General features: G+C 37.7%; 1 protein-coding gene across 1 annotated transcript in view; it reads left to right on the plus strand.

Annotated features, from left to right (window-relative positions):
- Positions 1 to 19,306, plus strand: part of LOC128371005 (uncharacterized) — a 28,249-nt gene extending 8,943 nt beyond the window's left edge. The window contains exons 3-6 of the mRNA XM_053331197.1: positions 4,370 to 4,657; positions 15,558 to 15,842; positions 17,170 to 17,457; positions 18,831 to 19,306. Coding sequence (XP_053187172.1) covers positions 4,370 to 4,657; positions 15,558 to 15,842; positions 17,170 to 17,457; positions 18,831 to 19,153 — 1,184 coding nt within the window. The 3' untranslated portion in view covers positions 19,154 to 19,306. The remainder of the gene's footprint in view (positions 1 to 4,369; positions 4,658 to 15,557; positions 15,843 to 17,169; positions 17,458 to 18,830) is intronic.
- The last annotated feature ends 3,369 nt before the right edge of the window (positions 19,307 to 22,675 follow it).

Here is a 22,675-nt window from a genome sequence, read left to right on the forward strand (position 1 = left end):
AAGGTTAAAAAACACATTGGCACGCATTTAGCATTAAAGAAAATGTTTGACTTTTATAAATGTCTTTTGTTCATTTTCATTTTTTCTGTGTTTTGTTTCCTGCTGTGTCCTACAGTAGTCTTAAGAGTAAAGGGCCGTCCACACTAAGACCAATAACTATAATAATAACTAAAGATAAGGATGAGAGCATCCACCCTACAGCTGCTGGTTCCAGCTGTGTCTGCAGCTAATGAGAATAGATATAGATGAGCTGTTACTACTGTATGCTGAACAGATAGGTGCTGATTCAGTGTGATGATCAGAAGTATTTCAGACACTAGTTGCTGTGATGTTTCAGTATTTACAGACCAAACTGAGCCGACTCACAGCAGAACATTATGAAGCATACTATGAGCACAGATCTGAAGTCTTAAACATCCAATAACTTTGTTGTTTTTTCACATTATAATAGAGAACAAAGTTCCATCATCTTTGTTTTAATAAAGACTGTCTAAATAAATCATGTCATTCTGCCTCAGTTTACAGTGAGAGAGGAACAAAGCCTCATTATAGTTAATAAAGCCATCAATCAGTTTCCAAAATGATTTACTGTAAATGTCAGGCTGCTGTACAGTTTATAGGAAGGACTCTGATTGGCTTTCCCTCTGAAAGTGATCCAGTGATATCGTTTAACACTGTCAGAACAGTTGTGATGTGGACTCTGTCATCCACTGGAGTTAAAACAATTTTAAAAACTATATAGTTATAGTTCTTGGTGTGGACGGGCCTTAAGAGTCCTAACGTTTCAGGGCATTTCTGTTCATCTGTGTTAAAGAGGTTTTGTAAATAGATTGAGTTCTTTCTACTAAATTCACCCCCAAATGTTAATATTTTTAAATCCAGGTTAAATGGTTAAATGTTTCTCTTTCCATGTACTTATGATTGAGCTCCTTTAAAGCACTTTAAACTTTAGTCTTTCATTTGCTCTGTATCTTCTTTCAATCATTTTAAAGCAAATCATTATTTTATTTCCTTGCCACTGTCACCAAGTGTGTCTCATGTGGGAATGTTGGGTCTCTTTAAAGTTAAAACCTGAAGAGTTCGGTTTAGACCTGCTCTATGTGGCGCTATACAAATAAAGATTGATTGATTTATGCTGCACTCTCATATTGTATGCTCTATTTTAGTCTAGCTTTTTATTTTCTTTCTTCTCTCTATTTTTCTGTACTTTGTTTTATTTTTATTACTGGGGTTTTTTATTGTATGTTTTAATATTTCCAATTTTTACTGTTCAATTTATACTTTTTTAATTTTAAATTACAATTGTTTTGTTTTTTAATTGCATGTTTTTAATCCTTCCAATTGTTACTTTTAAATCATCTGACATTTGTTTTGCTGTAAAGCACATTGAGTTTCCCCTGTGTATGAAATATGCCATATAAATAAATCTACTTTGCCTTTCCTTGCCTTGCTTACACAGACTAAAATATCTACATAATATTTCGACAGAGTTTTGTATGTCAGTGTTGACGAGCAGAGGCAGCAGAGATCCGCCGACACTCCACAAAACACTGAGACGTTTCTTCAAGTCAAGCTTAACAGTCAACCCAGTGTGTGCTGGCAGGGTGTAAGTCTAACAAGGGTGCACAATATATACAGATTTTTAGAAATGATTAAAATACGCATACAATGTTAACATGAAGGTGCTTACAAACACAAAAAATGACTGCACACTTTCTCCAAAACACAAAACTGATCAAACTCAAAATGTTTGTAAAACTGCAAAAAATGCACTTTATTTAAACATCATGCTCACCAACAGACTGACAGGCTCTATAACGGGCCTGGTGATAAACGTCTAAAAGCAATTAATAGTTCAGTAAAGTACTTAGAAAAGAGCAGGAATACAAAGGTCTCACCACAAAACTATCAAAATACAAGAAGATGCTTTTGTGTATGGAAACATTCGCCCTAAAACTCCCAGCTCTTCCTGTCCAGATGCTGAAGTGTCCTTGAGCAACACTGAACCCCAAGTTGCTCCTGAAGGTCCTATCAGTGCCTTGCAGAGCAGCTCTGACAGGTCTTTGTCTGATAAAGTAGAAAAGTTCTTTATAAGTGCAGTCTGTTCCATTTAGGTCAAAAGAAGAGATCTAACACTTTGTAGTAGATTAGTTCATATCTACAGTCAAAGAAGTAATGGATCTGATGCTGATGAGGGACTCAACAGTCCTACTGCGCCCCTCTGTGGACAAACTGAATACCAGAAAACAAGAGTGAGTTCAGTTATCAAAGAAAGATTTGCAGAACACAACAGTGTGAAATACACCTACTGATGTACTACTACCTACTACTACTGACCTACTACTGTTTCTTCTTTAAACGGACCACAGAAGAGCAGCCAGCCTGACGAGGTGGGAGTTCTCACAGTGGTTTTTGATTTTGGTTGTAAATGAACTGAGAGAAGTTGATGTTGACTCAGGATACACTTAAAGGTTCATATGTAAGAATTGACCAGAACTTTAGTTGAAAACTTTCCGAAATTAACTAATATTATCAAGAGAATATGAAGAAATCAGTTTTGACATTATGTCTAAGACCTCTATGTACTGATCAGCATATGAACTGAAGTTAGCAAACCAGCTAGCTTTGGCCTGAACTATCTACTATCACTAGTCCAGTCGGCCCTCAGTCCAACATCTCTAACATAACTCTAACAGCTATAGCATTTTTTAAAAAAGTTCAATAGATAGATGACTAGATAGAGTACTTTATTAATCCCTGAAGGCAATTTAAGTGTTACAGAAGCCAGTTAATATCTTAATATCTGCTTCAGTTGAAATAATGTTATTGACCTGTGCTCTATTAATTTACTGTATTTTAAAGGAGAGCTTTTATTATCTGTGACTATTGTAGTGTTTCTATTGTTTCTTGTTCATACCTCCATAGCTCTGACCCTCATCAAGTAACCTAGTAACCATGACGACTAACACTATACTAACCTGTGTGTTTGTAGTTATAATAAATGCCTCCTGTTTATTTCATAAAGGGAGTGGTGATGTTTATTAAGAGCTTAACCTGAACACTAACACTGGACTATCTTTACAGTGTGTTGCTGCTTTTACTGAAATAAAAGATCTGAATACATATCACAGAGAAGCTGAACCATTTTACAGCACAAGACAAAATGACAGAAACGAAACTTAAAGTAACTGGTCGGCGAAACCATTGTTCACAGGGAAAGGGGGAGCTGTGAGTTTGAAACTAGATGTTATAAGTCTTAACATTGATTGAGGTTTGATGAAGGTTTAATAGCGATTTAGAAAAGTAAAATATTGATGGCATTAAATGTAGATTAATAACGAGGGAAGAATGTTGTAGAAACATAATTTAAGTTGGTATCTACCAAACGTAACTTCTTCCCGCCACTGACTGCAGCTTGGAATGTTTTCTTCTAGAAAGGTGAGGCTATGACCCGCCCTCCTCTGCCTCTGATTGGTTAGGACTCGCTGGGTTAGTTAGGTAAGCCATTAGAAAACCGACTAGAGGCATCTAGGCACCTAGAGGAAAAAGTACTCTGAGTGCCAAACCTTGTTCATAGCTTAAGGAAGAGCTGTGTGTTTATCAGACGTTACACTGACGTGGAAATATCTGTCTTCATAGATATATCATAAATATTTGAGCATTTTGCTTCTGTGCCAAGCAGGTTGTAAAACATTTAAGTTGGTATCTGCCACTCAAACAACTTCTTGCTGCGACTGAGAGCAACTCTGACTTTGGACTCTGAAAGAAGAAACTAGTCCAGACAAGGAAGAAGTGAGTATTAATATTTCTAACAACACATTCCTTTTAAAAATGAATCTACTATTAAGATCCTTATTCACATTAATTACAAACTAACACTAAACTAGTCAGATTGGAAAAAGGAAAGATGAAGAGTCTGAAAAATTAGCTCTTCCTGTGTTTAACAGAACTGTAATGATAATAACTAATAACTAATAACTAATAACTGGTTTTACTGGATTAATGTGTTTTGTACAGTAACTGAAATGTAGGTGTGGTTCCTTTTCTTTGCTCTTTTATCGATTTACTACTTTGAAATGCTTATTATTGGAATTCAATAATACGTAGTTAATATTCCCATATCTCTGAAATTTAAGAAACAATGCTACACATTCCCAGGTAGGATCTTATTTTGCTGTTAAGTGGTTTTACAGCTCTATCAGTGAACTGGGAGTTTATGCAAGTTTTGCCTTCATTTGGAATAGACATGTTTTTGCAATGTTACAACATGTTCTTTGGGTGGTGGTTTAATTGTTTGTATCTGGCTCATGTTTCTCACTTTTCTGTCTCTCGTCTCTTTGTGTGTCAGAGATGTCTACAGATATTTCAGAGAGTGAATGGAAAACAGCCCTGACCTCCATCCTGGAGGAACTGGAAGAACAGCAATACAAGAAGATGCTGTGTTGTTCCTATTTTGACAAAATCCCCAAAAGTGTTAAGACTGGCAAGTCCAGAGAGGAGATGCCTCAAACAATCATCCAGTACTTAGGAGTAGATGAGTCCATCTCTGCAACCAATGAAGCAATGGATCAAATACCGAGGAAGGACTCTGCAGTCCAGGACAAGCTGCGTCCCTTTGTGAACAAACTGAGCATCAAATGTAAAGGAGAGACCAAAGGTGAGTTCAGTCATTAGCTGTTAATGTGAAGCCACTGTAGATGTCTGATATGAGCACAGAGAGTTTTATGGTTGGTGTCTGAGAAACAGCAGGTGGCAGCACAGACCAGGTTTCTGCAGCTTCACCAAGTTACATTTAAGACTTTAAGGCATTTTTAATGTAAAAAACAAACTGTTCAGTTTCTCAATTGTGATTATTTAATGCTTTTCTTCATAATACATGACAGTAAATTGAAACTTTGGTTTTGGATAGCTGGTCACAGAAAACACATTTTAAGATTTCACCTTTGATCCTGGGAAGCTGTAACAGTAATGTTTCACCTTGTTGATACTTTATAAAGAAAAAAAGATTACATATATATTTTGTCAGTAGTGAATATAGCTGTTAGTTGCAGTCCTACAGTTACATCATGTCTCCACCGAGAAAAGGTGACAGTGGAATAGCCACAACCTTTCTCAAAAATGCTAAATAACAGAAACCCTTTGTTTGATTGTTCTGATGGACTCCATGAAGGAAAGGTAGGAGAAACAACCAGAAACCACAGGGTGATGATGATGATGACAATGGCTGAAACCAAAGTTAGGTTTCTTAGAAGATACACAACAACATGTCTGTGAATCTACCTGGAGTGTTTTAGGTAACATCTGACAGCAGATCAAGGTGTTTATTGATTCAGTTCCTGTCAGTAGGTGGGTCCAAAAACAAACATATGACATTCAAGTATAAAGGAAACCGATACAGGAACGTCTCAGAGTGATTCCTTCTTTCAGCCTGGAGAAGCATCATTTCAACTTAATTCATCAAAATCTTGTGTTGATCTTGACCTGAAGCTGACCAATCTGTTTCTTAAACTTATTAAAATGTCATTTTCAGGGAAGAAGAGGAAATATGAAAGTGATCAGAACTCAGCGGACAAGGAGCCAGAGATTAAAACTAGTAGGTTAATACATGAACATTAACACATACAGTACAGGTCCGCCTGCTGCTGCTGTTGACCACAACACAAACTGTCAAACTGCAGTTGGCATTTTTTGGCTTGCATTATATGATAACTACTAAGAACATTGATTTATTTGCATTTATATCACATTTTGTCGTAGTTCCCAGGTGTTGCTGTGGAGCTGTGCAAGTAAAATGTGTGTTTAACTTTTCAAATTTCATTTTCAGAGTTTAAGAAGAACAAAGCTGAGAGCGACACAGGTTCTTCTGATGAGGAGCAAAATGTTGCAGCTGGTGGGTTAACACACACAACACAGCAGATAAAATAGTGAGTTTTACAAAATATCTACAGCAGGGAGGGTGGGGGCGTTGTGGCTGCTGCTGTGCACACACTCGGAGCAGCTTCTGGTGTGAGTCAGACTGTGCCAGGCAGAGCGGCGGCTGCATCAGAGGAGTGCATGTTTCTGTACAGACTGCTTTTTAAAAATCGTCCGGCCAATTAAAAACATGCTGATCCCGTTAATATGAGAAATTACGGTCGACCTCTAGTCCCCCTCATGCCACCAAAACAGCTCTGACCCATTGATGCATGGACTCCAAAAACCTCTGAAGGCGTCCTCTGGTATCTGACAGCAAGACATGGGCAGCTGGGTCCCATATGCAGCAAGCTGTAATCTGCTGTCTATTCACACACCTGTCTATCATAGACAGCATGAACCTTTCAGCAGTTTTTGCTACAGTAGCACATCTGAACGTTCAGATGAGCAAGCCTTTGCTTCCTACATGTATCAACGAGCCGTGGATGTCCATGACCCTGTCACAGGTTCATTCATTCATTGTCCTTCGTTAGACCACCTTAGAGAAGTACTGACCACTGCTTACCCAAAAGACCCCAAAGACCTGCTGCTATGGAAATACTCTGATCCAGTCGTCTAGCAATTTGTCGCTCAAATCCTTTTGCATGGCTAGATCTACCAGCCATGTGCAGGCAGTCTGGGTAAGTAACAAGGGGCCCTCAGTGATGGGAGGGGGAAATGTAGTTACAAGGCCCTGGTTGTACTAATCCAGCATTGTCCTCACACTTGACCATTTTCCCTGCTTCCATTACACCAATTTCATGAATTGACTGTTCACTTGCTGCCTAATATACCCCCCCCCCCCAAATGAATCTCACAAAGGAACATGGAAATGACTTACATTATGGTAACATATGACCAAAATGGAGAAACTCAGAAGTGTCCAGAATTTGCATCTCTGCATGCTGAAACTGCCTGAGATGATGTCATCAGCACTCATTAACCTGCTCTTTACTGCTAGACAGGTTTTCTCACTGACCCCAAGACAAGAGGAAGTCCTCAGTGTGGAAACTGACTGTTTGTTTCTTCTTTTAAAGATCAACCAAAGAGCAGCCAACCTGACACGGTAAGAGCCTGAATCTACACATGCTGGCATTATTAAACATATATTTATGCTGTATTTATGATCAAGTTAATAGTTTGGGTTTCAAAGTAAGAGATATAAACATACTTTCCCAAGATAATTATACACACACATTTATCCAAGGCTGCGTTCACACTGCAGGCAAATCTGATTCAAATCTGATTTTTAGGCCTGACTGTCCACACTGTTTTTAGCAAGTGTCCAAATGGGATTTGGCTCTGTTCAGATTGGGCCACATTAATGACCACTCTGACAGGTTGCCGTGGCAACATCGTTGGAGCAGAGGCGTCATCTAGTGTGTATTGTGTGATGTCATATAATTATAACTGCAACAACAAAACCTCTAGCTTCTCTTGAACTGAGCCATCTCCCCAGAGATTAAGAATTTGGTTTGGTCCTCTGTCCATGGACTGATGTTTACGTCGTCCGTTGCCTCCAGTGATATCACCTAGCAACAACAACTGGAATAAGTCCTCCAGTGATATCACCTAGCAACAACAACTGGAATAAGTCCTCCAGTGGTATCAGCTAGCAACAACAACTGGAATAAGTCCTCCAGTGATATCACCTAGCAACAACAACTGGAATAAGCGCAGGTCTGGTGTCTCATAGAGTGACGTAGCGTAGAGACGTAGAGAGACGTCACAGACAGTCAAATCCAATATGAGTGTTTGGAGCTGTTCAGACTCAGACACATCTGTCCAAATGAGATTTGAAACTTCCTCCCAAAGGTGGTTTCAATCTGGTTTGCAAAAGTCAGATCTCATGTGATTTATGACTGTTCAGACTTCATAAGAGCCATCTGGTTCCAATCTAGATGGGCTAAAAATCGGATTGTGGCTTGCAGTGTGAACACAGCCCAAGTATTCCCAATAGAGGCAAAAATTAGGCAACCAAAACTTCACTGGAGTGATACATTTATCACAACAGTTTCTGTTCAAAGAAACTTTAACTTTAGAACTTTAATGGTCGGTCAGAACAAAACCTCAACAGACAATTTCTTTTCTCCTCCAGCAGGGGGCGTTTATCAAATACAGTCACTCTGGTTGATGCTCTGTTGTCTTGGTTTTAATGTAAAGCAGTGAGTCATGCTCGCAGCAACAGTGTCACTGAGTTTTTAAGCTGAGTTCAGACAGACCGCAGTCCTGTGTGAAAACATGAAGCCCCTTCATCCATTTCAGTTAGATCAGAAAGTTGAACCTGGCTCAGCCTTTGGCAGCGTTGCATCAAAGCCTCTTTTCTTATTGATTTGAGTTTTATAATACTAAACATATGTTTATTTTTCAGGAGAGAAAGATTCCATCATGGGTGAGTGCATTTCTTTAGGACTTTGTAGTGATTCATCCAGACGTTCATGTTTACATTTATGTTGCTCTGACATTTCTTTGTCTCCCTTTTGTGTCCAGAGAAAATCCATCAAAGATGTACTGACCAGTGGTGACCTTGGTAAGAAACCCATCGCTGGGAAAGTTGTGCAGAAATCTGCTCTGCGCACATACCAAACCAAAGACAAGAAGAAAAAGTTTTTCTTTTGCCTGGGGATCAGTGATGAGACAGCCTGCATTAAAGTCATGGTGTACAATGGAAAAGATCACTATGAAAAATTCCAGAAGCAGAGCTTCTACATATTCAGAGATGTAATCATGGATGAACATGGCATGAAATTTACCAAAGTGAGCAAAGTGTCAAAGACGAAGCCCTTTGATGTCCCAGAGGAGCTGGAGATGGGAGCTGAAATGCTCATTTATCCCCAGAAGCCAGTTTGCAGCATAGAAAAGGCCAACACATATGATAACCTGACAGCAGTGAGCGTTGAAGGAACTGTAACAGAGGTGAGTTCCCATGAGACATTCAGCCATGCTAATTGAGAGAAGTGACAACAATGTAATACTGTTTTAATTTACGATGCAATATACTTTATTGTCCCTTTTGTGAAATTTGTTTTGGACTCAAGCTGATACATAAAATTATATATATAATTATATCCAATGCAAAAAACTAAACAAAAACAACAAAAAAGAACATCCACATATTACACGTAGCCCCACAGAGTGTATTGCACATATGACATATTACACATATCCCAGTGAAAAGGTAAAAAGATAAAAACACCATTGCACGAACCCCACAGCCTCCAGTGAATGAATCCAGTTGAGGTGTGAATAAGTTTATACACCAACAACATGAGAGAAATGAACATGCAGTCATACTCACAGAATATAAATAATAGGCTAAGCACTCTAATAGTAAATACATGTTATTTTCCCATTTCAAGTATAATAATGTCTGCTCCACAGATCTGTGCTTTGACTATAATGACGCTTCACAATCTCCACAGTACACTCAACCATGAACCTGAACACCTGTGATCAGCTAAACATAATGCTAATGCTTCGTTGTCTGTGTAGAGACATCAGCATCCATATAATAAGCAATGGTGCATGTCTAAGAATTAGTATATGCTGTTGAAAAGTGGTGAGTGGTGAATGGAACACAAGTTGACATGTTTATCTCTACCATTTTGGCTTGTGACACTTAAACTGTAGTGTCATAAGCCATGCCTCGTCCTCACAAACAAACCAAATCCCTTCTTGTTTCCTTTTTGCTTCCTGTGAGTTTACCTCCAAACTCTTTTTCTCAAAACTGAGCCATTTTATAGCAAAGACTCACTGACCTCAGGTTATGTTACATGAAATGTGAAATCCACACATTAGACAAATCCAGTGTAGCTAAAGATTTCACAATCTGTTGATGAATTGGTTGAACATAAATAAACTTGTTGGATTGTTTCCATTGTTGTTTGTTGTTCAGATTGGTCCTGTCGAACACGTCAAAGTGAAGAACCAACGCAGAAAGAAAGAAAAGCAAGATTTCCACCTTAAAGATGACACCGATTCCATCTGCATCACCTTGTGGGGCAAAGACATCGCTCAGATCAAAGGAATATCAAACGGAGACTTCGTCAGAGTGACCAACGTGAAGACCAAACGCTACTATGACACTGTCTCTCTGAGCTCAACAGATTTCACCAGAATTTGCAAGGTAGCTTCCACACATGCTGCAGGCTGTTCCACTGATGTTAGTTTAGTACATTTTAGTTTTTCTCTCAACACACAGAAGCAGTGTTTGTTGCTCAGTTTGCTGGTAGAATGAAGTGCTTCTGCATTTCATAATCAGTGACACTATACTGCAAATGTAGGGTGGAATTATTGAATACTTCATAGTATAATAATAGAAAACTGTTGATGCCATTTTCTCCTAACTGTAGTGTAAGTGAAGCAGTTGTCATGACTGGTCTGGACTGAGTTTTATGGTCATTTTATTTCATCAGTCTTTGTGTTTTGTGCAGTTTTTGTATGTATTGTCTTGTTTTGTGAGTTTTGTGTAATTGAAAAGCTCCTCTAGGGAGTTATTAGTATGCTGTGTAAAAAATGTAATAAACATGACGTCCTCTGTGAATGTTTGTGTTTGCAGATACAAAGCGCGGCCATCCAGAATGTCGAAGCTGTGATCATAGGAATCGTCTCAGCCAGTATGACGGAGACTCAGCTGGACGCAAACATCAATGGCGAGGGGGCGACGTTGGTTGTGGCTTCTAAACTTCTGGCAAAGGTGTTTGAGGTCAGACTGGAAGGTGACTTGACAGATAGGTTCCTTGAAAAAATGCCTTTCAAAGCAAATGTGGAAATAAAAGGAAGTCAAATCAATAAAATCAAAGCCAGTAAAGAGATGTAAAAGCCCCCCCCCCCACACACACACACACAGTTAGGGGTGCTGTGTGTTATGATGGTGGCTTTCCTTGTTTTGCCAGAAGGTTAAAAACACATTGGCACACATTTAGCATTAAAGAAAATGTTTGACTTTTATAAATGTCTTTTGTTCATTTTCATTTTTTCTGTGTTTTGTTTCCTGCTGTGTCCTACAGTAGTCTTAAGAGTAAAGGGCCGTCCACACTAAGAACAATAACTATAATAATAACTAAAGATAAGGATGAGAGCATCCACACTACAGCTGCTGGTTCCAGCTGTGTCTGCAGCTAATGAGAATAGATATAGATGAGCTGTTACGGCTGTATGTTGAACAGATAGGTGCTGATTCAGTGTGATGATCAGAAGTATTTCAGACACTAGTTGCTGTGATGTTTCAGTATTTACAGACCAAACTGAGCCGACTCAAAGCAGAACATTATGAAACATACTAAGAGCACAGAGCTGAAGTCTTAAACATCCAATAACTTTGTTGTTTTTTCACATTATAATAGAGAACAAAGTTCCAGCATCTTTGCATTAATAAAGACTCTCTAAATAAATCATGTCATTCTGCCTCAGTTTGCAGTGAGAGAGGAACAAAGCCTCATTAAAGTGAATAAAGCCATCAATCAGTTTCCAAAAATGATTTACTGTAAATGTCAGGCTGCTGTACGGTTTATAGGAAGGATTCTGATTGGCTGTCAGTGTTTCTATCGTTCATCAAATCACTCTGAAAGTGATCCAGTGATATCGTTCAACACTGTCAGAACAGTTATGGACTGATGTGGACTTTGTCATCCACTGGAGTTAAAACAATTTTAAAAACTATATAGTTATAGTTCTTGGTGTGGACGGGCCTTAAGAGTCCTAACGTTTCAGGGCATTTCTGTTCATCTGTGTTAAAGAGGTTTTGTAAATAGATTGAGTTCTTTCTACTAAATTCACCCCCAAATGTTAATATTTTTAAATCCAGGTTAAATGGTTAAATGTTTCTCTTTCCATGTACTTATGATTGAGCTCCTTTAAAGCACTTTAAACTTTACTCTTTCATTTGCTCTGTATCTTCTTTCAATCATTTTAAAGCAAATCATTATTTTATTTCCTTGCCACTGTCACCAAGTGTTGCTCATGTGGGAATGTTGGGTCTCTTTAAAGTTAAAACCTGAAGAGTTCGGTTTAGACCTGCTCTATGTGGAAAGAGCCTTGAGATAACTTTGGTGTGATTTGGCGCTATACAAATAAAGATTGATTGATTTATGCTGCACTCTCATATTACCGTATATGCTCTATTTTAGTCTAGCTTTTTATTTTCTTCTCTCTATTTTTCTGTACTTTGTTTTATTTTTATTATTGGGGTTTTTTATTGTATGTTTTAATATTTCCAATTTTTACTGTTCAATTTATACTTTTTAAAATTTTAATTACAATTGTTTTGTTTTTTAATTGCATGTTTTTAATCCTTCCAATTGTTACTTTTAAATCATCTGACATTTGTTTTGCTGTAAAGCACATTGAGTTTCCCCTGTGTATGAAATGTGCCATATAAATAAATCTACTTTGCCTTTCCTTGCCTTGCTTACACAGACTAAAATATCTACATAATATTTCGACAGAGTTTTGTATGTCAGTGTTGACGAGCAGAGGCAGCAGAGATCCACCGACACTCCACAAAACACTGAGACGTTTCTTCAAGTCAAGCTTTACAGTCAACCCAGTGTGTGCTGGCAGGGTGTAAGCGTAACCAGGGTGCACAATATATATACAGATTTTTAGAAATGATTAAAATACTCATACAATGGTAACATGAAGGTGCTTAAAAAGACAAAAAATGACTGCACACTTTCTCCAAAACACAAAACTGATCAAACTCAAACTGTTTGTAAAACTGCCAAAAATGCACTTTATTTAAACATCATGCTCACCAACAGACTGACTGGCTCTATAACGGGCCTGGTGTTAAACGTCTAACAGCAATTAATAGTTCAATAAAGTACTTAGAAAAGAGCAGGAATACAAAGGTCTCACCACAAAACTATCAAAATACAAGAAGATGCTTTTGTGTATGGAAACATTCCCCCTAAAACTCCCTCACTTCCTGTCCAGGTGCTGAAGTGTCCTTGAGCAACACTGAACCCCAAGTTGCTCCTGAAGGTCCTATCAGTGCCTTGCAGAGCAGCTCTGACAGGTCTTTGTCTGATAAAGTAGAAAAGTGCTGTATAAGTGCAGTCTGTTCCTTTTAGGTCAAAAGAAGAGATCTAACACTTTGTAGTAGATTAGTTCATATCTACAGTCAAAGAAGTAATGGATCTGATGCTGATGAGGGACTCAACAGTCCTACTGCGCCCCTCTGTGGACAAACTGAATACCAGAAAACAAGAGTGAGTTCAGTTATCAAAGAAAGATTTGCAGAACACAACAGTTTGAAATACACCTACTGATGTCTGTTACTTCTTTAAACGAACAACAGAAGAGCAGCCAGCCTGATGAGGTGGGAGTTCTCACAGTGGTTTTTGATTTTGGTTGTAAATGAACTGAGAGAAGTTGATGTTGACTCAGGATACACTTAAAGGTTCATATGTAAGAATTGACCAGAACTTTAGTTGAAAACGTTCTGAAATTAACTAATATTACCAAGAGAATATGAAGAAATCAGTTTTGACATTATGTCTAAGACCTCTATGTACTGATCATTACATGACCTGAAGTTAGCAAACCAGCTAGCTTTGGCCTGAACTATCTACTATCACTAGTCCAGTCGGCCCTCAGTCCAACATCTCTAACATAACTCTAACAGCTATAGCATTAAAAAAAAATTCAATAGATAGATGGCTAGATAGAGTACTTTATTAATCCCTGAAGGCAATTTAATTGTTACAGAAGCCAGTTAATATAAATCAAACTACAATAATAATGAGGAAGGTAAAATAAACAAATGCAAGTGAAGGCTTAATACAATAACTACACTAAACCAACTAAAACAAACTACAAGAAGAAGTGATTTTATCTTAATATCTGCTTCAGTTGAAATAATGTTATTGACCTGTGCTCTACTAATTTACTGTATTTTAAAGGAGAGTTTTTATTATCTGTGACTATTGTAGTGTTTCTATTGTTTCTTGTTCATACCTCCATAGCTCTGACCCTCATTAAGTAACCTAGTAACCATGACGACTAACACTATAGTAACATGTGTGTTTGTAGCTACAATAAATGCCTCCTGTTTATTTCATAAAGGGAGTGGTGATGTTTATTAAGAGCTAAACCTGAACACTAACACTGGACTATCTTTACAGTGTGTTGCTGCTTTTACTGAAATAAAAGATCTGAATACCTATCACACAGAAGCTGAACCATTTTACCGCACAAGACAAAATGACAGAAATGAAACTGAAAGTAACTGGTCGGCCAAACCATTGTTCACAGGGAAAGGGGGAGCTGTGAGTTTAAACCTAGATGTTATAAGTCGTAACACTGATTGAGATAATACAAGGTTTAATAGCGATTTAGAAAAGTAAAATATTTATGGTGTCTTTTTGGCATTTACTGTAGATAATAACGAGGGAAGAATGTTGTAGAAACATAATTTAAGTTGGTATCTACCAAACGTAACTTCTTCCCGCCACTGACTGCAGCTTGGAATGTTATGGTGAGGCTATGACCCGCCCTTCTCTGCCTCTGATTGGCCAGGACACGCTGGGTTAGTTAGGGTAAGCCAATAGAAAACCGACTAGAGGCGCCATCCGACGAAAGAGAAAAACTACTCTGAGTGCCAAACCTTGTTCATAGTGTTTGAAACGGGACATTATCAGACGGAACACTGACGTGGAAATATCTGTCTTCATATAAATATTTGAGCATTTTGCTTCTGTGTCAAGCAGGTTTTAATACATTTAAGTTGGTATCTGCCACTCAAACAACTTCTTGCTGCGACTGAGAGCAACTCTGACTGTGGACTCTGAAAGAAGAAACTAGTCCAGAAAAGGAAGAAGTGAGTATTAATATTTCTAACAACGCATTCCTTTTAAAAATGAATCTACTGTTAAGATCCTTAATCACATTAAGTACAAACTAACACTAAACTAGTCAGATTAGAAAAATGAAAGAGTCTGACAGATGAGCTCTTCCTGTTTATGTTTAACAGAACTGAAATAATAATAACTAATAACTGGTTTTACTGGATTAATGTGTTTTGTACAGTAACTGAAATGTACGTGTGGTTCAGTTTGTATGGTGTTATCTGCAGAGGGCTGTCTGCTAATCTATCAATAATTCACTTTTTTACAGTATGTTTTACTATGATGAATTATGCCTGATAATATTCTCCTGTGAAATCAAGTGCTGCAGATGTTGGATCATTTCTTGTATGTTAACAAGTGTTGCAACCTTATCTTTGCTCTTTTATCGATTTAGTACTTTGAACTGCTTATTATTGGAATTAAATAATACGTAGTTAATATTCCCATATCTCTGAAATTAAAGAAACAATGCTACACATTCCCAGCTAGGATCTTATTTTGCTGTTAAGTGGTTTTACAGCTCTATCAGTGAACTGGGAGTTTATGCAGTGGTAATACAAGTTTTTTTAACATTTTATGAACAGTTTTATGGATTATACATCTTGAAAAGTTTTGCCTACATTTGGAATAGACATGTTTTTGCAATGTTACAACATGTTCTTTGGGCAGTGGTTTCATTGTTTGTATCTGGCTCATGTTTCTCACTTTTCTGTCTCTCGTCTCTTTGTGTGTCAGAGATGTCTGCAAATGTTTCAGAGAGTGAATGGAAAACAGCCCTGACCTCCATCCTGGAGGAACTGGATGACCAGGAATACACGAAGATGCTGTGTTCCTGTTTTGACAAAATCCCTAAACGTATGAAGACTGGCAAGTCCAGAGAGGAGATGCCTCAAACAATCATCCAGTACTTAGGAGTAGATGAGTCCATCTCTGCAACCAATGAAGCAATGCTGTTCATTCCAAGGAGGGACCCTGCAATCCAGGACAAGCTGCGTCCCTTTGTGGACAAACTGAGCATCAAATGTAAGGAAGAGACAAAAGGTGAGTTCACAGTTATTAGCTGTTAATGTGAAGCCACTGTAGATGTCTGATGAGAGTTTTATGGTTGGTGTCTGAGAAACAGCAGGTGGCAGCACAGACCAGGTTTCTGCAGCTTCACCAAGTTACATTTAAGACTTTAAGACATTTTTAATATAAAAAAACAAACTGTTCAGTTTCTCAATTGTGATTATTTAATGCTTTTCGTCATTATACATGACAGTAAATTGAAACTTTGGTTTTGGATAGTTGGTCACAGAAAACAAATTTTAAGATTTCACCTTTGATCCTGGGAAACTGTAACAGTAATGTTTCACCTTGTTGATACTTTATAAAGAAAAAAGATTACATATATATTTTGTCAGTAGTGAATATAGCTGTTAGTTGCAGTCCTACATCTACATCATGTCTCCACCGAGAAAAGGTGACAGTGGAATAGCCACAACCTTTCTCAAAAATGCTAAATAACAGAAACCCTTTGTTTGATTGTTCTGATGGACTCCATGAAGGAAAGGTAGGAGAAACAACCAGAAACCACAGGGTGATGATGATGATGACAATGGCTGAAACCAAAGTTAGGTTTCTTAGAAGATACACAACAACATGTCTGTGAATCTACCTGGAGTGTTTTAGGTAACATCTGACAGCAGATCAAGGTGTTTATTGATTCAGTTCCTGTCAGTAGGTGGGTCCAAAAACAAACATATGACATTCAAGTATAAAGGAAACCGACACAGGAACGTCTCAGAGTGATTCCTGAACATGTTCACCTGCTTTCAGTCTGGAGAAGCATCATTCTTATAATTAATTATGCTTGATAATATTCTCCTATTAACTGGACTGTTGCATTATTACATCCTCAGGCATAGTTATAGAAAAATATAAGTTTTATTTAAAGTTTTTGAAACTTTGAAAAGTTTATTTTATTTTTATTTTATTTTGCGTGTTACGTGTTGCAACCTTTTCTTTGGTCTTTACCTACAGCGCTTTGAGCTGCTTATTATTTGAATTAAATACAGTAATACGTAGTTAATATGTTAATGATGATTAAGTAGGACTTTATTTAGCTGTTAAGTGATTTTACAGCTCTATCAGTGAACTGGGAGTTTAACCTGACTAAATTATCTATGTAATATTTCCACATTAAGATCAAATCACAACACAGAAAACAAAGAGAGGTGTTTTTGTATTTCAGTGTTGTCCAGCAGACAGCAGCACAGACCTGCCAACTAAAGAAAGCATGATGAGACTTTTCCTGCAGCAGTATTTGACTACAATAAGGGTTTTTGACACTCGATTAACAGATTTATGGTTTACAACTATTCTTCAGAGAGTGAATGGAAAACAGCCCTGACCTCCATCCTGGAGGAACTCGATGACCAGCAATACAAGAAGATGCTGTTTTGTTGCTGTTTTGACAAAATCCCCAAAGGTGTGAAGACTAGCAAGTCCAGAGAGGAGATGCCTCAAACAATCATCCAGATCTTAGGAGAAGATGAATCCATCTCTGCAATCAATGAAGCAATGCTGTTCATTCCAAGGAAGGACTCTGCAGTCCAGAACAAGCTGCGTCCCTTTGTGGACAAACTGAGGATCAAACAGGAAGAAGAGAGCAAAGGTGAGTTCAGTTATTAGCTGTTAGTGTGAAGCCACTGTAGATGTCTGATATGAGCACAGAGAGTTTTATGGTTGGTGTCTGAGAAAATGCCCCAAAAATGTTTTCAGCTTCTCAAATGTGATGATTAAATGATTTTCTCCATTATACATGACAGTAACCTGAAACTTTAGTTGTGAACAGCTGATGAAACAAAACACATTTTAAGATTTCACCTTTGATCCTGTGAAACTGTAACAGTAATGTTCCACCATGTTTTGATATTTTATAGACAGAAAGATTCAGTATATGTTTTAGTAGCAGTCTGACATCAACATCACGTCTCCACAGAAAACAAACAAACACATGACATTCAAGTATAAAAGAAACCAACATGAGAAGCATCATTTCAACTTCATTTACAGCTTGTGTTGATTTTAACATGAAGCTGACTAATCTGTGTCTTAAACTTATTAAAATGTCATTTCCAGGGAAGAAGAGGAAACATGAAAGTGATCAGAACTCAGCAGACAAGAAGCCAAAGACTAAACCTAGTAAGTTAATACACAAATATATACACCAAAAGTTCAGTAGGTAACAGCAAACATCCTGTAATCCATCCTGAAGAAGAGAACAAAGGTGAGTTCACAGTTATTAGCTGTTGATGTGAGACCGTAACGGACCAAATGTAAGTTGATGCATTTTAGGACAAAACATTTTCAGATGGAGTTTTTATGATGAGCACTTTCATAAATCATATTTACAAACAAATATTTAAAATAGTAAAATGCTGTGTGCATGTGTCCTACCTGTAATATGTGAATAAATACACTACTCAAAATAATAAAGGGAACACTTAAATCACACATCCGATCTGATCAGATGAACATATGCATATATGTATTTTACCACATTGTTCCTCTAATTATGAATCAAATATCCACTTCTGGACTTGTCATGCTGCTTTCAGACAATGTTACAGAATACTGAGAAATGTCTCAGATATCACCGGTTAATTATCTTTTAGAGAAACTGATGGTTATCTCTCTGTGTGTAAAGTGGCAGTATCGCTCTACATTTTAACCAATGTAAGCGTGATGTTAGCCAGCTCAGATTTAGAGGCAAACTGGTCAATATGCTCAAACATGGAGGGAATAGGTGCAGACTGTTGCTCCAGACAAGAGCTTTTTACAAGTCTTACAGCTAATGGCTGAAATGAGGGTTTTTCTTTGAAACCTTTTTGTAAAGAAGTTGTTTCCATTATGCGAGCTACCTGGATAACAGATCCCTGTCTCTCCATGTGGAGATTTTGTTAAAATATTCTTCATTTCTAAGAGGTCTCTGTTTCAAAGTGACTGTTGGATTATTAAACTTCTTTTCTCTGGTTTATCTTCCAGGTCCACAGAGGGAAAACCTACAGAGGAATCTACCAGCAGGGGGCAGCGTTTCAGCGGAGGAGACGCTGCGGTCGGTTCGGACAGAGTTTATTGACAGAGTGTCTAAATCTAATCTAGATCAGCTTCTGAATAAACTTTTTGACTCTGGCATTATAAATGACGGTGAAATGGAGTCGATGAGAATAAAACCACGAGCAGACAAAGCTCAGGACGTGATTGACACGGTGCGAAAAAAGGGAAATGATCCCAGCTCACGTTTTATCGCTATCCTCTGTGAGCTGGATCCAAACCTTTCCAGACAGCTCAAATTAAGAGATGATTAACTTGTATAACAATTATTTACTGTCACCTTTAAACAAGTTTTGATGTCTCAGGTAGGGATGCACCAATCTGATATTAATATTGGAAATTCCCCCAATATTTACTAAATAGCTAGATAGAGTATTGGATAATAGGGCTGATCCATTCATTTCAATTCTGTTTGCTTTAGTGCTTTCTCGTGCATCAGCAGCTGGTAGACTCGTACCAAAACGATCTTTTCCCCCCTCCGTTTTCCCTGTCATCGTTTCAAGAATATTTGCGTACAAACGGATCCATCTCAACACGACTCAACACACTACTTCATATTCCAGGCCTATAGGCGGCGCTGTTTCAGTTTCAGAAATTCACAAAAAACGGAGAGGAAGAGGCGGAGCATCCGCATAAAGCTTGAGCGCTGTTTACAAATCGGCAGTTTACAAAGCTCGAGGGGTGTGGCGATGACATCATCGAAACGCAGGTATGCGTCTTCACCATCCAAACGAACACTCAAGGGCTGAGTTTGCAAATTTTTCCACCCTGGTACCAGGTTTCAGAAAGCTTTGTTTCCACCCTGGGACCAGGTTTCAGAAAGCTTGGTTTTCAGGCGTTTACAGTATTCATTTGGACGATCGGCCAAAACGATGCAAAACATCTGCGTTTAAACCAAAAAGGCGTCTCCGTGTGGATGATGGCCCCTGAATGGAGGCCAGAGTTGCTCCGTCAGTAAACGGCTACAGGACGCTGTTGTGTTAGCTGTGGTGGAGCGAGCTAGAGAGTGAATGAAGAGAGGGAGCGCTGACAGTGACAGTAGCATCGGCTGATACCAAAGCCCAGGTATTAGTTTGAGTATCGGGACTGAAAAAGTCATATTGGTGCATTCCTAGTTTAAGTGCTTGTCTTAAATTTTTTAGTCAAACTCACTTTCTGTTCCTCATTGTGGTCGAGTTGTACGTCTTATACTTAAGTTTTTAATAAAGTCTTTGTTTTGTACTTTTTTTCAGTTTTCCACTTGTTTTTCTTCCGGGTTATTTTTAATGTTTACTCCTCCACTCCTCTAAACAATCTCAGGGTCATAATCCACATCCACAGGTTTAACTCAGTGGACTCAACATCACCAGCTTCAGCCTCGATCATCAAGGCAATGTTGTTAAGCTCACAGAAATCCTTTCAAGTACTGCAGTAATGTGATACAATAATGTGTAATAGTTAAATGGAAATAGAATAGTTTTATGTCAGTGTGGATAGCAGACACCAATAGAAACATCAGCTTTTTTTTTAGATTACATGAAATACTCATCTATGTATTTTCACACTACAGTATAACAGGTCAAATTCCCCATTAACTCTATCACCAGTTCCTCTCAATTGTTGTACCGCAATCTCAAAAGTATGTTTAAAGAGTAAGTCCTGTGAGTTTAAGTTCACCTTGTTTACTTTTCTGTTCATCTCTTCAATTAGTTTAATGCTGTTCATTAGATTTCTGAGCACTTCATTACACCATCAGCGGTTGGTTTGATAGAGTACTTTATTAATCCCTAAAAGCAATTTAAGTGTTACAGCAGTCACTTAATATAAATCAAACTACAATAACAATGAGGAAGGTAAAAGAAACAAATTGAAGGCATAATTATAAACAATAAAATGCTAAAACAAATATTTAGATATAGATATATATTTATTTAGAATAACTGAACATAGAGTAGAGACAACAGATATAACCACAACTATTATATATTATTTGCTGAGTCTACTCTGATCATTTTATAAAATGTGATTTATTGCTACATTAAATAAACAACCAAGCCATGTCTAAACTTGTAAAATGTATTCCACTTTATAATCTACAATTCATCAATTATTTGGACATTTAAGCAACTTTATAATATACAGTTGTTTAAAAGTGTCAGTGATAATCCTGTACTATAAAATTTATAATAACTCTAGAAGGAGCCATGATGCATTTAAGCACTTTTAGTTTTGGAGCTAAGTTCATTTTTATGTTACTGTAACAGTCACAGATGCATTATTATATTCTCTTTAAAATAGTAGCCATGTTTGATGTGAGTGTCATGTTACTTTGCATGTGTTAGCTGAAAAATCAATTCATTTATTTTATTTTGTGTGAGTTTTTTTTCTTGATGACATCAACTGTTATTAGTTTACTGACCCGTGCTCCACTAATTTACTATTAATTAAAGGAGAGGTTTTATAATCTGTGCCTATTGATTCTAGTTCATACTTGACAGTTTTATCTGTTGGAGAGCTCTGACCCTCGGTAAGTAACCCAGTAACCATGACAACGAACACTATGGTAACCTGTGTGTTTGTAGTTATAATAAATGTCTCCTGTTTATTTCATAAATGGACTGTTGGTGTTTATTAAGAGTTAATCCTGAATGCTAACACTGGACTATTTTACAGTGTTGCTGCTTTTACTGAAATAAAAGATATGAATATTTCTCCCTTTTTTTTTTTACAGAAACAGATCCGTTAACTCCTCTGACAGCACGAGACAACAACACAAAGTTAACTTGGTGTTTGAAAGTGAAAGTAACTGTTCGGCCAAACCATTGTTCACAGGGAAAGGGGGGGGGGGGGGTATGTGCGTTTGAAACGGGATGTTACGAGGATATTAACAGTATTTAGAAAAGTAAAATATTAATGGTGAAATATCTGTCTTCGTATGCATGTGTTGGCGTTTAATGTAGATAAATAAGGTGGCGAGCAGATAATAGACACATTATTTAAGTTGGTATCTGCCATTTAAAAGCACCAACATAACTTCTTTCTTCCCGCCTCCAGTACCTTCCCCCCCGTCCTACTCTACCCCTGATTGGCTAGTAATCGCTGCCTTCGTTGTACGGATTGGTTAGGTTTACGCAAGAGGGGCGTGGTCGGCTCGGTTTGAGTATCGGGTAAGCCAATCAGAGGCAGAGTTGGGCGGGTCTTAACTTGGCGCCATTTTGTGAAAAAAAAAAGTCTCGCCCACTCTGAACGGCAAAACTACACGATATGATGCGAGTGAACGGTCAGAGTTAGAGAGTTAAACATGTTGGTTTCTGACTCAATTTAAAACGTTCAAACACTGAGTAACTTTACTGTGGACAGACCATGAACCTGAAAGACTGAAACAGCGAACAACAGACAGAACAAAGTGAGTATTATAACTTGTTCATTCCTTTTGTAAAATGAATTTAAACAGAGCTGCAAGTTCTGATCTGTTTTACTGGATTAATGTGTCCTGTATGACTGTCAGCTGTGTGTTTATCTGAACTTACTGCCTCCTCTGAAGTCTGTTTACTCTTGTGAAATCAGTGTTGTAGTTGAAAAGTGTTTTTAGGGGAAATGTAATTGTTTGAATCCAGGTTAAAAACACTTCTCTTCTCCTGTGGTTATGATTGAACTCTTATTTTAAAGCACTTTACATTTTAATCTTTCATTTGCACTCTTTGTCCTATTAATGATTTTAAAGCTAATCATTATTTTATGCTGCGATCTTATATTTAATGCTCTATTCTAGTGTTTTATTTCTCTCTTTCTAATTT

This window comes from Scomber japonicus, chromosome 13, assembly GCF_027409825.1.
Source record: "Scomber japonicus isolate fScoJap1 chromosome 13, fScoJap1.pri, whole genome shotgun sequence".
Classification (NCBI taxonomy): domain Eukaryota; kingdom Metazoa; phylum Chordata; class Actinopteri; order Scombriformes; family Scombridae; genus Scomber; species Scomber japonicus.